Below are 16,453 nucleotides of genomic sequence, written 5' to 3'. Positions count from 1 at the left end.
TAAATTATTTTGGGAATACGGTTAACTTTAGCACAATCATAATCTAGTTAGGGAAATGGGTGTAAATGACCAGACTTATGGGGAGAGGTCCAATTTGAATTGAACCCAATTTTGAAGTATATGGTCCCCCATGTCCGTATCCCTAGCTAAGCCACTTTAAAAAAGAGCTGATTCTTTTTCTTCTTTTTTTTAAAGAGTGGCTAAATTTAAAAACGCTGTTTTTATTCAAATTTTCTAAACCCTTTTGTTCCCTATACTGGGCGCGGGCGCACCGATGGGACATGGCAATATTTTGGTTGGTCAAGGGCAAGACGTGTACCCTTTAGCTGACTATAGATAGCATTGCAATGACGTCATATATAGTTTTAAATATGCCTAGACGACAGCCAGGAAAAAAAATAAGTTAATGGTTTTTTAAGCTTCCTTAAGCATCCTCATGGAAGGGGTATCATGATTTTAGAAATACATAGGTGGGGCGTGGCCCGAAATCGGTTGGGAACCGTTGCTCTGGACCTTGGAAGTTTTATGTATTTTCAGAGAACCAGGTGCTCAAAACTTTGGAAGTAATTTTGTTAGAGATCTTGCCAACGTTTTGAGAAGCCAATTTTCTAGAATATTGACAAAATTATTATATGATCCGAATAATGAGTAAAGTTGCGTTTTGAACAGAGATTTATGTACACCAATGTCCATATCACCAAGCTACGGCACTGCAACCGCGAGAATTGAATTAAGCTTTCTTAAAAAAAAAAAAAAAAAAAAAAAAAAAAAAAAAAATATATATATATATACAATTTAATCATTTGGCTAGTAGCCGTCCAAGAAGAAACAAGTCTCTGAGGACGAACGACTACAACAGTCAATATCAATAAATTCAATTAAATAACAAAAAAATTTAGACATTTAATAATAACAAGTAAAATAAATATCAAAAATCAAGCTCGTGAAAAAAAAATCTATATATATATATATATTTAAATAAATAAAAATTAACTAAGACCACATAAACTATGGTTGCTTATCCTCCCCTCCCAATTAATATTTCTTTAATCTTTTCTTAAATTGCCGTAGGTTTTTCACAGTAATTTAAAAGAGATTCCCTCTTTTCTTCGCTTTTCCTTTTTTCTTAAATGGTGCTAAAATTTATAGAAGATTTTATCATCAAAAGGCTCAATTGTAAGTTATAAGGACCACGTACAGTTTTGGCAAAAGTTTTTTATAATTCTCCTGTTGAATTGCTTCTATTCCATAGTGCTTGATTAAAACTTTCTTCTTCTTGCTTTTAAGTTTTTGGCTAATTTTTTCGCGCAAAAGCAATTTGAAGTTGGGCTCATCTGTCAAAACTTGTTTTATTTGTTTATTTTTGTTTATTCTTTATATATTGGTTTTATTTATTTTCAGTATGCTGTTTTCGAGCCCGGTACTCGAAACCATGGACGTAATCTAGTTGGAAAGAATATTGCCAACCCAATTGCAATGCTCAATGCTTCTGTAGATTTACTGGAACATCTTAATCTTAAACATCATTCACACCTTATTCGAACCGCAATCGATGCAACAGTTAATATTGACCATGTTCACACACCAGGTATATTGTTCGTTATATGTAGTCAGGAAACTCATGGAATTTCCATACTGGTGTTTTGAGTGTCTATAATTTCCTTGAAATTCTTTTCATCAATTTATTTACAAAATGATATATATATATATATATATATATATATATATATATATATATATATATATATATATATATCCAGAGTCGGGCCCAGTTTAATGCACCCCAGTCCCCTCCCCAACAATACTCGGATATAGCCGTGAGGTATACGCAAAACCTTTTTGTTTCTCTTTTCAAATAGACATTATTTGGCATTATGACCAGGGTCAAATCCAGGATTTTTGTTCGTGGGGGGGGGGGGGGTAAGGGTTGGTAAAAAAGAATATTCGTGTGAACATATTTTTAACATGTATTACACGTATTTTTGCCACTTTTGTACGAGTCGGATAAAAATTTCGGGGAGGGGAGGGAGGGGGTGTAAACTGGTTAGGTTGGAAGTTGGTAAAGTGGAAGGCCTCGGAAAATCCGTTAAATAATTTTTTTTTTGGTTAATATAATGAAATAAGAATTGTATAAACATATCCTTACCAAGCAATTGTAACTTGAAAGAATATTCATGAATTATATATGTTACCGTGAATGTCCGAAATTGGTGAATGTCCGAAATGTCCTCTTTTTTTTCTCCTTGGATTTAGTCAGCGTTGCCAGTTGACATTTTCAGTTTTATGAAAGGCTTGATGGTGATAGGTTAGGTTAGGTTTTTACCGCATTTCCGAGATTCATAACCTAAACTAACATAATGTAATTACCTTTTACCATTTTAACTTTTACCATCGTAGCTTGCATAAGACTGACAAGCTGATTCACAAAGCCAATTGAATCGAAGCAGATAAAAAGGAATTTCGTGCATTCACCGAGGAATGTCGACGTTAACAAGATTTCGGACATTCAAAGTAACATGTATACGTTTGAAATATTTATGTACGAACAATGAATATAAATTATATGAAAATACCTTAACAACGTAAGAGTTATGTATGAGTGTAAGAATAATGAAGACCCAAAAGGGGAAATGAAAGAAAAAAAAAACAGTGGAAAGCAAATTTTACCAGCAGTTACATCATTATTACAGCCTTAAAGCTGCATCCCAGGGGTTTCCCCTTGTCTTGAGTAGACTTTTTATTAATATTTTCACAAATCTCTTTAACTATTAAGGGGACACTCCCTTTACCTTAATTATGTTCAACTTTTACTTGTATTTATACAATTCTGCCATCTATCAAACAAAATGTCAAAATTCTTGCTTGAGCACGCACATTTTTCAAACCAGTGTTGTCAGTGTCATTTAAATGATTGCTCTAGTTTTCTGTGCCCTTTTTTTTACTAGTCCAAAGGAAATATACTTCCCATGGTTATTTGAAGCGTCTTTGTAATATTTTTATCAAAAATTAGTAATAGTGTGTTTTTATGGTTTCATCTGTTATTATCCATCTTTGACATTTTTCAAAGTTTATTAAATTCAAAAATTCTCTTGACTTCCATTTAAGGTTGGTAAGAACATATGAGTTGTAAAGAACTTTAGTGAAAACGAGTATATTTATTCAAAATAAAATAATAATGATAAAAAAGTTAAGACCCAAAACAGATGTAACAACGTACAATATTTGAGGGTTTTTGAAAGTGATCAAAGAAGAGCACTAAGTGGGATGGTAATTAAGAGGTGTCATTGCCAACTTTGGTTGTTACCATCGCTGCTAATTCCTGTATGCGCCATTCCTGCTCATCTCTGGCTGATTAATCTTGTTGAAAAGTCCTTTCCTTTGAGTAATTAATATATTGCGTCTATTTTTTCTGTACAGTCAAGATATAGTGTACGTTAATTAGTAATTTTGGTATATTGGGAAATTCACCTACTCTTTCGTATCTAACTACCCAATATAGCAATTTCCCATTTCAAGAGGGCTGGAGAAGGGGAGCCATAATTTTTATCAAATGCATATATTAAGTTAAAGTTTATCTAAAGTATCACCATCTATGGCATTACCCATGATAAGCAGCTGTTCAAGAAGAAGGAAAATAAACTCCACAAAAAGCAATATAACGAAACTACTAAACCCAAAAAGTAATACGACTTACCTAGTTAGTACTTTTCAATAGTTTTCGTAATGAAATATTCATCTTTTCAAAATGGCATAACGTTGAATTATACAAAGCACTAGGGGGTGGAGCTTCGCTCAGACATAAAAAGGATGTCCGGCATATTCCCCTCCGTAGTTGAAAATTCTCCCACGGAAATGAAATCCCCGCATACCAAGGCAGTACCCGGGGGGGGGGTTGTTCGACTTGTAAGAATGTAACAAAAATGCATATAAAGAAATATTTGATGCGTTTCTTAATTTTTTTTTTGTACCTCCCTCCCCCCCCCCAGACAATTTTTTGTGTGTTATGCACATTTTGTGTAATACTTTCAGATTTAGCTTCTTTTTTTTTACCAAGATACAAAGGGGAAGGTATTTTTTAAACCATATGAGTCAATTCTATCTCCTCGATTGGCATACCTGGCAAGTTTAAAGGCTGGACGATCTTATTCTGGGTTGCTTAGAATAAATCCCATGGGGTTTCAAAAAGACAAAAATTGAACCAAGACAAAACTAAAAATTCCGCGTCTCTAGGACATACCCAAGATGTACTACGGTATAGTCTGTATTAGAAAAAAAGAAATTGTATTTCCGTAAATAATTGCCAACTCTCTTCTTTGTCTATTTTATCAATACAACAAGATTGCCTTATTATTATTATCATTATTATTATTATTATCATTATTATTATTATCATTATTATTATATTGCCTTATTATCATTAATCAGGCACTGTTTTAACTTTGAATCATTATAGGACTTTGCTCGTCTTAATTTCTAATACGGCTCTTTACTTTTCTTTGAAAGACTTCTTATCGGTAAGCTCTTTTTTTTCAATTAATATTGTAAAAGGTGGGGTCTAGGGAACTTCGTGCAAATTTAATTGTGCTGTTTAAAGAGAAAAAAAACTTTTTTGCCTAGACAATTCGTGATTTGGTCCCCTGATCTATACAAAGGAAAAACAAAATTACTCTACTAAAAATTCCGTTCAAGATAATGATATTTTTATTTGGATAATTTTTTAAGATCTCACTAAAAGTTCAATTGACCTGTTCTGTCAAACTGCAAGCTTCAATTGACCTTCAAGGTGCCTAGTTAATTAATTAATCGCAAAAAAATAATGCAGAATTCAACTGACGTTGGAAAATTTTAAAATAGCAAATAGTTTCTAGTTTCAGTTAGTAGAGGATTTTTTTTTTTTTTTTATTCATTAAGGGTGCTAGGAGCGAGTAACGAATTTTCCCTAAGTCGTGGCCTATCTAGATCATTTTTTGACTCCAGAAAATGTTTGTATGCCGATTTTAGAAAAAAATATTGAGCCGTTTTCAAGAAAAACGTAAATAAATGTAGTATATATATATATTGTATATTGTTGGTCCAACTACTACTATCTCATCTACTATTAGCTAATCTGTGCGACATGCATAAAAAAAAACATTTCTTTTACTTGTTTCTGAGGATCGGATAAAAATCTTTTGCCCCTCCCCTCTCAATACAAAACTTAAAGGTTTCCCCCACCCAAAAAGTAGTCCCTTAAATTTTCACCTCGATCTCCCTGATGTCAGAAAAAATTAGTTTAGACTTACCAAAATACTCACATAAAAGGAGGTGAGATAAAAAGCTCTTCCCTCCAATTTTATGGTATTTGTTATCAATCTGTAAAAATATTTTGGTAGTAAAATATCAAAACAATAAAATAGTAATAAAAACAAAATAATAGTAAAATAGCAGTTGAAACAAAATAGTAAAATAAATAGTAATATTAAAATGACAGTCAAAACAAAATCGTAAAACAGTTTAATATCAGTTTATTAATCCACAATCGCCGCTTCTGATTAATAAGGGATATATTCTTAATGTTTTTGATTTTTACTTGCGGGTAAATGAGGCCCAACAAAAACCTCTGGCCCAAGATTGGGAGTCCCTTGCTCTATCCTCTGAGCCATAAATATGGACGGGCTCCATTTCAACAGGTTTTCTCTTAAGGTACTTCTTTACTATAATTCTGTAATTTAAAGTAAAAAGTAAACTCTGAAAGTTCTGAAAGTAAACTCTGAAGAAGTTTATCTTCTTCTTCTTTCAATAAGTTTTCCTTTCAGATGTAGGCGGTATGGCTTCGAGCTCTGATGTTATTCAAAGCGTCATAAAGAATATTAAGGAAGAAGAAAAACGTATTGATGTGTAAGTATTTTGTTGTGATATTTTGACATATTTCCAGTATATTTCTAGCCACTCAGTTACTATTTGTAATCATCCTACTGACGAAATGATTAAGATTTCCTATTTATTGATCAATCAAGTAGGAGACCCACCCCCCTAAGAAATATCTCTTAATGGCCATTCAATAAATAATAAAAAATTTATCCTCATTTCCCTCTGAAATATACAATACAATATACAGACTCAAATGGCCTCAGCCTGCTGGCTTTCTTTTGTGTTTTGACATTCTTCATTTCTGTCTGCGTGTTAAAAACTTGATTTTTCAACATTTTTGGACAAGAAAAAAATAAATAAGATGTTTTTTTCAACTTGATTTTTCAACATTCAACATTTTTCAACATAGAGTTATAATACTTCAGTCGGTTTTTCCGGTACTATTTAACGAAAAATCACCAATTAAATTAAAAGATTAAGTTTTTCAGCTGAAAGTAAGGAGCAACAATATAACTTAAAACGAACAGAAATTATTACCTATATGAGAGGGATTGTCCCCTCCTCAATACGTCGGTATTTATGCTAAAGTTTGACTGTCTTGTCACAATTTCGTAAGAGCGACTCCTGAAACACAAGCGCCGCTTAATTAGAATAAGAAGCTTTTTTAAAAGTACTAAAAAATCTAAAGAGCGAGGTATTGAGGAGGGGCAGTCCAACTTGTATACGTGATAATTGCTGTTCGTTTCAAATTTCAATGTTGCTCCTTACTTTCAGTTGATTTATTATTATTATTTATTTTTATTTTGATTTTTCTATTGTTATTATTACGTATTTAATTGAAATAACAGGGTTTTTAATTGCTCATCGATTCAACAAAAAAGGTAACGTGGTAGTGGTAGTCAGTGCCTTATTCTCCGAATTTCTCCAAGAGAAAATCGAATTCTCCGAAATACCCCTGAAAATTAACGTTACAAAGATTAACGATCTGTATTTCATTTTAACACCAGTGCATTTATGAGCTTTAATTTTCTTGGTCATTTCGGAGAAACCGATTTTCTCTTGGAGGAAATAATGTTGTACTCTTTAGCGCAACAGGTTAACGTGGTTTTAGCTGTAATGTAGTAGTTTTACTTTTTATAATTTTAAGAAAATTAACCTTTACAGGTTAACGTGGTTAACGTGTTATCGTTACAGGTTAACGTGGTTGTAGTTGTAGTCCAGTAGTTTTACTTTTTATAATTTTAATAAAATTAACATTTACGAAAATTAATTATTTTAATCGTTAACGTTTGTATCGTTATCGTTACAGGTTAACGCTGCTGTAACTGTAGTGTAGTAGTCTTGCGTTTTCTAATTTTGACGAAATTAACGTTAATCTAAATTGTTGATTTGAATTGTTATCGTTACAGGTTAACGTGGTTGTAGTTGTAGTCCAGTAGTTTTACTTTTTATAATTTTAATAAAATTAACCTTTACGAAAATTAATGATTTTTATCGTTAACGTTTGTATCGTTATCGTTACAGGTTAACGCTGCTGTAACTGTAGTTTAGTAGTCCTGCATTTTTCTAATTTTGACGAAATTAACGTTAATCAAAGTTATTGATTTGAATTGTTATCGTTACAGGTTAACGTGGTTGTAGTTGTAGTCCAGTAGTTTTACTTTTTATAATTTTAATAAAATTAACCTTTACTAAAATTAATGATTTTTATCGTTAACGTTTGTATCGTTATCGTTACAGGTTAACGCTGCTGTAACTGCAGTTTAGTAGTCCTGCATTTTTCTAATTTTGACGAAATTAACGTTAATCAAAGTTATTGATTTGAATTGTTATCGTTACAGGTTAACGTGGTTGTAGTTGTAGTCCAGTAGTTTTACTTTTTATAATTTTAATAAAATTAACCTTTACTAAAATTAATGATTTTTATCGTTAAAGTTTGTATCGTTATCGTTACAGGTTAACGCTGCTGTAACTGTAGTTTAGTAGTCCTGCATTTTTCTAATTTTGACGAAATTAACGTTAATCAAAGTTATTGATTTGAATTGTTATCGTCACAGGTTAACGTGGTTTTAGTTGTAGTCCAGTAGTTTTACTTTTTATAATTTTAATAAAATTAACGTTTACGAAAATTAATTATTTTAATCGTTAACGTTTGTATCGTTATCGTTACAGGTTAACGTGGCTGTAACTGTAGTGTAGTAGTCTTGCATTTTCTAATTTTGACGAAATTAATGTTAATCTAAATTGTTGTTTTGAATTGTTATCGTTACAGGTTAACGCGGTTGTAGTTGTAGTCCAGTAGTTTTACTTTTTATAATTTTAATAAAATTAACGTTTACGAAAATTAATCATTTTTATCGTTAACGTTTGTATCGTTATCGTTACAGGTTAACGTGGCTGTAACTGTAGTGTAGTAGTCTTGCATTTAATAATTTTGACGAAATTAACGTTAATCAAAGTTATTGATTTGAATTGTTATCGTTACAAGTTAAACGTGGTTTTAGTTGTAGTCCAGTAATTTTGTTTTTATAATTTTAATAAAATTAACGTTTAAAAAAATTAATGATTTTTATCCTTAACGTTTGTATCGTTGTCGTTACAGGTTAACGTGGCTGTAACTGTAGTGTAGTAGTCTTGCATTTCCTAAATTTGACGAAATTAACGTTAATCTAAATTGTAGATTTGAATTGTTATCGTTACAGGTTAACGTGGTTGTAGTTGTTTTCCAGTAGTTTTACTTTTTATAATTTTAATAAAAATTAACGTTTACGAAAATTAATTATTTTATCGTTAACGTTTGTATCGTTATCGTTACAGGTTAACGTGGCTGTAACTGTAGTGTAGTAGTCTTGCATTTAATAATTTTGACGAAATTAACGTTAATCAAAGTTATTGATTTGAATTGTTATCGTTACAAGTTAAATGTGGTTTTAGTTGTAGTCCAGTAATTTTACTTTTTATAATTTTAATAAAATTAACGTTTACAAAAATTAATGATTTTTATCGTTAACGTTTGTATCGTTGTCGTTACAGGTTAACGTGGCTGTAACTGTAGTGTAGTAGTCTTGTATTTTCTAAATTTGACGAAATTAACGTTAATCTAAATTGTAGATTTGAATTGTTATCGTTACAGGTTAACGTGGTTGTAGTTGTAGTCCAGTAGTTTTACTTTTTATAATTTTAATAAAATTAACCTTTACGAAAATTAATGATTTTTATCGTTAACGTTTGTATCGTTATCGTTACAGGTTAACGCTGCTGTAACTGTAGTTTAGTAGTCCTGCATTTTTCTAATTTTGATGAAATTAACGTTAATCAAAGTTATTGATTTGAATTGTTATCGTTACAGGTTAACGTGGTTGTAGTTGTAGTCCAGTTGTTTTACTTTTTATAATTTTAATAAAATTAACCTTTACTAAAATTAATGATTTTTATCGTTAACGTTTGTATCGTTATCTTTACAGGTTAACGCTGCTGTAACTGTAGTTTAGTAGTCCTGCATTTTTCTAATTTTGACGAAATTAACGTTAATCAAAGTTATTGATTTGAATTGTTATCGTCACAGGTTAACGTGGTTGTAGTTGTAGTCCAGTAGTTTTACTTTTTATAATTTTAATAAAATTACCGTTTACGAAAATTAATGATTTTAATCGTTAACGTTTGTATCGTTATCGTTACAGGTTAACGTGGCTTTAACTGTAGTGTAATAGTCTTGCATTTTCTAATTTTGACGAAATTAACGTTAATCTAAATTCTTGATTTGAATTGTTATCGTTACAGGTTAACCTGGTTGTAGTTGTAGTCCAGTAGTTTTACTTTTTATAACTTTAATAAAATTAACGTTTACGAAAATTAATGATTTTTATCGTTAACGTTTGTATCGTTATCGTTACAGGTTAACGTGGCTGTAACTGTAGTGTAGTAGTCTTGCATTTAATAATTTTGACGTAATTAACGTTAATCAAAGTTATTTATTTGAATTGTTATCGTTACAAGTTAAACGTGGTTTTAGTTGTAGTCCAGTAATTTTACTTTTTATAATTTTAATAAAATTAACGTTTACAAAAATTAATGATTTTTATCGTTAACGTTTGTATCGTTGTCGTTACAGGTTAACGTGGCTGTAACTGTAGTGTAGTAGTCTTGCATTTTCTAATTTTGACGAAATTAACGTTAATCTAAATTGTTGATTTGAATTGTTATCGTTACAGGTTAACGTGGTTGTAGTTGTAGTCCAGTAGTTTTACTTTTTATAATTTTAATTAAATTAACGTTTACGAAAATTAATGATTTTTATCGTTAACGTTTGTATCGTTATCGTTACAGGTTAACGCGGCTGTAACTGTAGTGTAGTAGTCTTGCATTTAATAATTTTGACGAAATTAACGTTAATCAAAGTTATTGATTTGAATTGTTATCGTTACAAGTTAAACGTGGTTTTAGTTTTTGTCCAGTAATTTTGTTTTTTATAATTTTAATAAAATTAACGTTTACAAAAATTAATGATTTTTATCGATAACGTTTGTATCGTTGTCGTTACAGGTTAACGTGGCTGTAACTGTAGTGTAGTAGTCTTGCATTTTCTAAATTTGACGAAATTAACGTTAATCTAAATTGTAGATTTGAATTGTTATCGTTACAGGTTAACGTGGTTGTAGTTGTAGTCCAGTAGTTTTACTTTTTATTATTTTAATAAAAATTAACGTTTACGAAAATTAATTATTTTTATCGTTAACGTTTGTATCGTTATCGTTACAGGTTAACGTGGCTGTAACTGTAGTTTAGTAGTCTTGCATTTAATAATTTTGACGAAATTAACGTTAATCAAAGTTATTGATTTGAATTGTTATCGTTACAAGTTAAATGTGGTTTTAGTTGTAGTCCAGTAATTTTACTTTTTATAATTTTAATAAAATTAACGTTTACAAAAATTAATGATTTTTATCGTTAACGTTTGTATCGTTGTCGTTACAGGTTAACGTGGCTGTAACTGTAGTGTAGTAGTCTTGCATTTTCTAAATTTGACAAAATTAACGTTAATCTAAATTGTAGATTTGAATTGTTATCGTTACAGGTTAACGTGGTTTTAGTTGTAGTCCAGTAGTTTTACTTTTTATAATTTTAATAAAATTAACCTTTACGAAAATTAATGATTTTTATCGTTAACGTTTGTATCGTTATCGTTACAGGTTAACGCTGCTGTAACTGTAGTTTAGTAGTCCTGCATTTTTCTAATTTTGACGAAATTAACGTTAATCAAAGTTATTGATTTGAATTGTTATCGTTACAGGTTAACGTGGTTGTAGTTGTAGTCCAGTTGTTTTACTTTTTATAATTTTAATAAAATTAACCTTTACTAAAATTAATGATTTTTATCGTTAACGTTTGTATCGTTATCGTTACAGGTTAACGCTGCTGTATCTGTAGTTTAGTAGTCTTGCATTTTTCTAATTTTGACGAAATTAACGTTAATCAAAGTTATTGATTTGAATTGTTATCGTCACAGGTTAACGTGGTTGTAGTTGTAGTCCAGTAGTTTTACTTTTTATAATTTTAATAAAATTAACGTTTACGAAAATTAATGATTTTAATCGTTAACGTTTGTATCGTTATCGTTACAGGTTAACGTGACTTTAACTGTAGTGTAGTAGTCTTGAATTTTCTAATTTTGACGAAATTAACGTTAATCTAAATTGTTGATTTGAATTGTTATCGTTACAGGTTAACCTGGTTGTAGTTGTAGTCCAGTAGTTTTACTTTTTATAATTTTAATAAAATTAACGTTTACGAAAATTAATGATTTTTATCGTTAACGTTTGTATCGTTATCGTTACAGGTTAACGTGGCTGTAACTGTAGTGTATTAGTCTTGCATTTAATAATTTTGACGAAATTAACGTTAATCAAAGTTATTGATTTGAATTGTTATCGTTACAAGTTAAACGTGGTTTTTGTTGTAGTCCAGTAATTTTACTTTTTATAATTTTAATAAAATTAACGTTTACAAAAATTAATGATTTTTATCGATAACGTTTGTATCGTTGTCGTTACAGGTTAACGTGGCTGTAACTGTAGTGTAGTAGTCTTGCATTTTCTAAATTTGACGAAATTAACGTTAATCTAAATTGTAGATTTGAATTGTTATCGTTACAGGTTAACGTGGTTGTAGTTGTAGTCCAGTAGTTTTACTTTTTATAATTTTAATAAAAATTAACGTTTACGAAAATTAATTATTTTTATCGTTAACGTTTGTATCGTTATCGTTACAGGTTAACGTGGCTGTAACTGTAGTGTAGTAGTCTTGCATTTAATAATTTTGACGAAATTAACGTTAATCAAAGTTATTGATTTGAATTGTTATCGTTACAAGTTAAACGTGGTTTTAGTTTTTGTCCAGTAGTTTTACTTTTTATAATTTTAATAAAATTAACCTTTACTAAAATTAATGATTTTTATCGTTAACGTTTGTATCGTTATCGTTACAGGTTAACGCTGCTGTAACTGTAGTTTAGTAGTCCTGCATTTTTATAATTTTGACGAAATTAACGTTAATCAAAGTTATTGATTTGAATTGTTATCGTCACAGGTTAACGTGGTTTTAGTTGTAGTCCAGTTGTTTTACTTTTTATAATTTTAATAAAATTAACCTTTACTAAAATTAATGATTTTTATCGTTAACGTTTGTATCGTTATCGTTACAGGTTAACGCTGCTGTATCTGTAGTTTAGTAGTCTTGCATTTTTCTAATTTTTACGAAATTAACGTTAATCAAAGTTATTGATTTGAATTGTTATCGTCACAGGTTAACGTGGTTGTAGTTGTAGTCCAGTAGTTTTACTTTTTATAATTTTAATAAAATTAACGTTTACGAAAATTAATGATTTTAATCGTTAACGTTTGTATCGTTATCGTTACAGGTTAACGTGACTTTAACTGTAGTGTAGTAGTCTTGAATTTTCTAATTTTGACGAAATTAACGTTAATCTAAATTGTTGATTTGAATTGTTATCGTTACAGGTTAACCTGGTTGTAGTTGTAGTCCAGTAGTTTTACTTTTTATAATTTTAATAAAATTAACGTTTACGAAAATTAATGATTTTTATCGTTAACGTTTGTATCGTTATCGTTACAGGTTAACGTGGCTGTAACTGTAGTGTATTAGTCTTGCATTTAATAATTTTGACGAAATTAACGTTAATCAAAGTTATTGATTTGAATTGTTATCGTTACAAGTTAAACGTGGTTTTTGTTGTAGTCCAGTAATTTTACTTTTTATAATTTTAATAAAATTAACGTTTACAAAAATTAATGATTTTTATCGTTAACGTTTGTATCGTTGTCGTTACAGGTTAACGTGGCTGTAACTGTAGTGTAGTAGTCTTGCATTTTCTAAATTTGACGAAATTAACGTTAATCTAAATTGTAGATTTGAATTGTTATCGTTACAGGTTAACGTGGTTGTAGTTGTAGTCCAGTAGTTTTACTTTTTATAATTTTAATAAAAATTAACGTTTACGAAAATTAATTATTTTTATCGTTAACGTTTGTATCGTTATCGTTACAGGTTAACGTGGCTGTAACTGTAGTGTAGTAGTCTTGCATTTAATAATTTTGACGAAATTAACGTTAATCAAAGTTATTGATTTGAATTGTTATCGTTACAAGTTAAACGTGGTTTTAGTTTTTGTCCAGTAATTTTGTTTTTTATAATTTTAATAAAATTAATGTTTACAAAAATTAATGATTTTTATCGATAACGTTTGTATCGTTGTCGTTACAGGTTAACGTGGCTGTAACTGTAGTGTAGTAGTCTTGCATTTTATAAATTTGACGAAATTAACGTTAATCTAAATTGTAGATTTGAATTGTTATCGTTACAGGTTAACGTGGTTGTAGTTGTAGTCCAGTAGTTTTACTTTTTATAATTTTAATAAAAATTAACGTTTACGAAAATTAATTATTTTTATCGTTAACGTTTGTATCGTTATCGTTACAGGTTAATTAACGTTAATCAAAGTTATTGATTTGAATTGTTATCGTTACAAGTTAAACGTGGTTTTTGTTGTAGTCCAGTAATTTTACTTTTTATAATTTTAATAAAATTAACGTTTACAAAAATTAATGATTTTTATCGTTAACGTTTGTATCGTTGTCGTTACAGGTTAACGTGGCTGTAACTGTAGTGTAGTAGTCTTGCATTTTCTAAATTTGACGAAATTAACGTTAATCTAAATTGTAGATTTGTATTGTTATAGTTACAGGTTAACGTGGTTGTAGTTGTAGTCCAGTAGTTTTACTTTTTATAATTTTAATAAAAATTAACGTTTACGAAAATTAATTATTTTTATCGTTAACGTTTGTATCGTTATCGTTACAGGTTAACGTGGCTGTAACTGTAGTGTAGTAGTCTTGCATTTAATAATTTTGACGAAATTAACGTTAATCAAAGTTATTGATTGTTTGTATTAGTTTGTATTGTTATTGTTTGTATCGTTGTCGTTACAGGTTAACGTGGCTGTAACTGTAGTGTAGTAGTCTTGCATTTTCTAATTTTGACGAAATTAACGTTAATCTAAATTGTTGATTTGAATTGTTATCGTTACAGGTTAACGTGGTTGTAGTTGTAGTCCAGTAGTTTTACTTTTTATAATTTTAATAAAATTCACGTTTACGAAAATTAATGATTTTTATCGTTAACGTTTGTATCGTTATCGTTACAGGTTAACGCGGCTGTAACTGTTGTGTAGTAGTCTTGCATTTAATAATTTTGACGAAATAAACGTTAATCAAAGTTATTGATTTGAATTGTTATCGTTACAAGTTAAACGTGGTTTTAGTTGTAGTCCAGTAATTTTACTTCTTATAATTTTAATAAAATTAACGTTTACAAAAATTAATGATTTTTATCGTTAACGTTTGTATCGTTGTCGTTACAGGTTAACGTGGCTGTAACTGTAGTGTAGTAGTCTTGCATTTTCTAATTTTGACGAAATTAACGTTAATCTAAATTGTTGATTTGAATTGTTATCGTTACAGGTTAACGTGGTTGTAGTTGTAGTCCAGTAGTTTTACTTTTTATAATCTTAATAAAATTAACGTTTACGAAAATTAGATAATTACGGAGACCACGCTGCCTTTCCATGACTAATTGTTGATTTGTTGATTGTTGATTTGAATTGTCATCGTTACAGGTTAACGTGGTTGTAGTTGTAGTCCAGTAGTTTTACTTTTTATAATCTTAATAAAATTAACGTTTACGAAAATTAGATAATTACAGAGACCACACCGCCTTTCCATGACGATAAAATAAAAGTTCAAAATAGGGATAAAATCGTTTTTAATAGACAGTGTATAATAAATTTCACAAAAAATACCAGATATTTTGGTCACATATACAGTGACCGTCATCAGTAGTAAAACTCATATCGCTTTACTTTTCTTTAAAAAATTTTATGTGAAAATTATTTTTTGTTCGTTATTTAATTAACACAGTGTTATTTAACACAGTTTTATGAATTATTGTTAAGTTTTAAAGGTTTTCACCTTAAGAACTAAAGTACCGGATTTTAGTTTAAATTTTATACACAACTAAAACGTCTAGTCAGAATTTTCAATCAGCCATAGTTTTATGAAATAACGTTTTGAAAAGATTCTTAGTAAGATATTCGAGGGGGATTGGTGGGTGGTTCTTTCAGTCATACGGATCAAAAATCTGCATCATTTTTGGTCTTCCATGGGGCAGAATCCATCTTAACTCCCATCTTGTGAACACCCCTGAACACTGGGAATAGGGAATCCTAAGCAAAAACTTTATTGTTGTGAAAACAATCGCTTTGGGTCTAGAAGACTTGTGTAAAACCAAACGTTAAAAAATTGACTGAACAAAAGTACCCTGAAATAAAATAGGCATTCTAGTTTGCAATATGTAAAGAGAATTTCCTTATATACTTTATAATATCCATCTGCACTTTTGGGAAGCATAAAGACGTTACATTCAGGGCCGTCACGTATGGGGGAGGGAGGACCCCCCCTCCCCCATTTTTTTTCAGTCGGTAAAGTCATGGCGTTATGCGCCATGATTTTTCCGACGCCGCTAAAATTCTTCGTTCGGTTCAATAAAGACCATGAAAGTAATGACATGTCATCTACAGAAATTTCGAACTTTGTCGGTAAATGTAGCAGTTTTACCGACTCCTGCCGTGATTTTACAGATGGTGCCACAATTTTCCATTTGGTTAACTAAACAGAATTAAAATAGTCACATGATATGTACTGAAATCTGAATCTCGGTCGGTAAATGCAGCGGTTTTACCGAATCTTGCAGTGATTGTACGTATTGTATTCAAAACGGACATTATTCTAATTATCGACAAAAAACAGTCGGAAAAATAACCAGCCAGTCGGTAAAATCTCTTGCTCCCCCCCCCCAAACATTTTGGCTAGTAACGACCCTGATTACATTATTTAAAAGTTTCATGCGATTATCCGTTGACATTTTATAATCAAAATTAATTTTTAATTAAATTTATTGAACTGTAAGAAAATAGATAGTGCTATCAATAAAACACGGAAACTTAAAACTACTCTAATATATCATATGGAAT

The 16,453-nt window shown here is 30.1% G+C and overlaps 1 protein-coding gene across 1 annotated transcript in view; it reads left to right on the top strand.

The window, feature by feature from the left end:
• The window catches only part of LOC148942490 (isocitrate dehydrogenase [NAD] subunit gamma, mitochondrial-like), a 60,473-nt gene that overhangs the window by 36,581 nt on the left and 7,439 nt on the right, over positions 1 to 16,453 (top strand). The window contains exons 7-8 of the mRNA XM_089102700.1: positions 1,402 to 1,588; positions 5,796 to 5,877. Coding sequence (XP_088958826.1) covers positions 1,402 to 1,588; positions 5,796 to 5,877 — 269 coding nt within the window. The remainder of the gene's footprint in view (positions 1 to 1,401; positions 1,589 to 5,795; positions 5,878 to 16,453) is intronic.

The sequence above is a fragment of the Artemia sp. Qi Xiang Cuo genome, chromosome 16, assembly GCF_049724085.1.
Source record: "Artemia sp. Qi Xiang Cuo chromosome 16, ASM4972408v1, whole genome shotgun sequence".
NCBI lineage: Eukaryota > Metazoa > Arthropoda > Branchiopoda > Anostraca > Artemiidae > Artemia > Artemia sp. Qi Xiang Cuo.
This window is presented reverse-complemented; position numbering and strand designations above follow the sequence as displayed.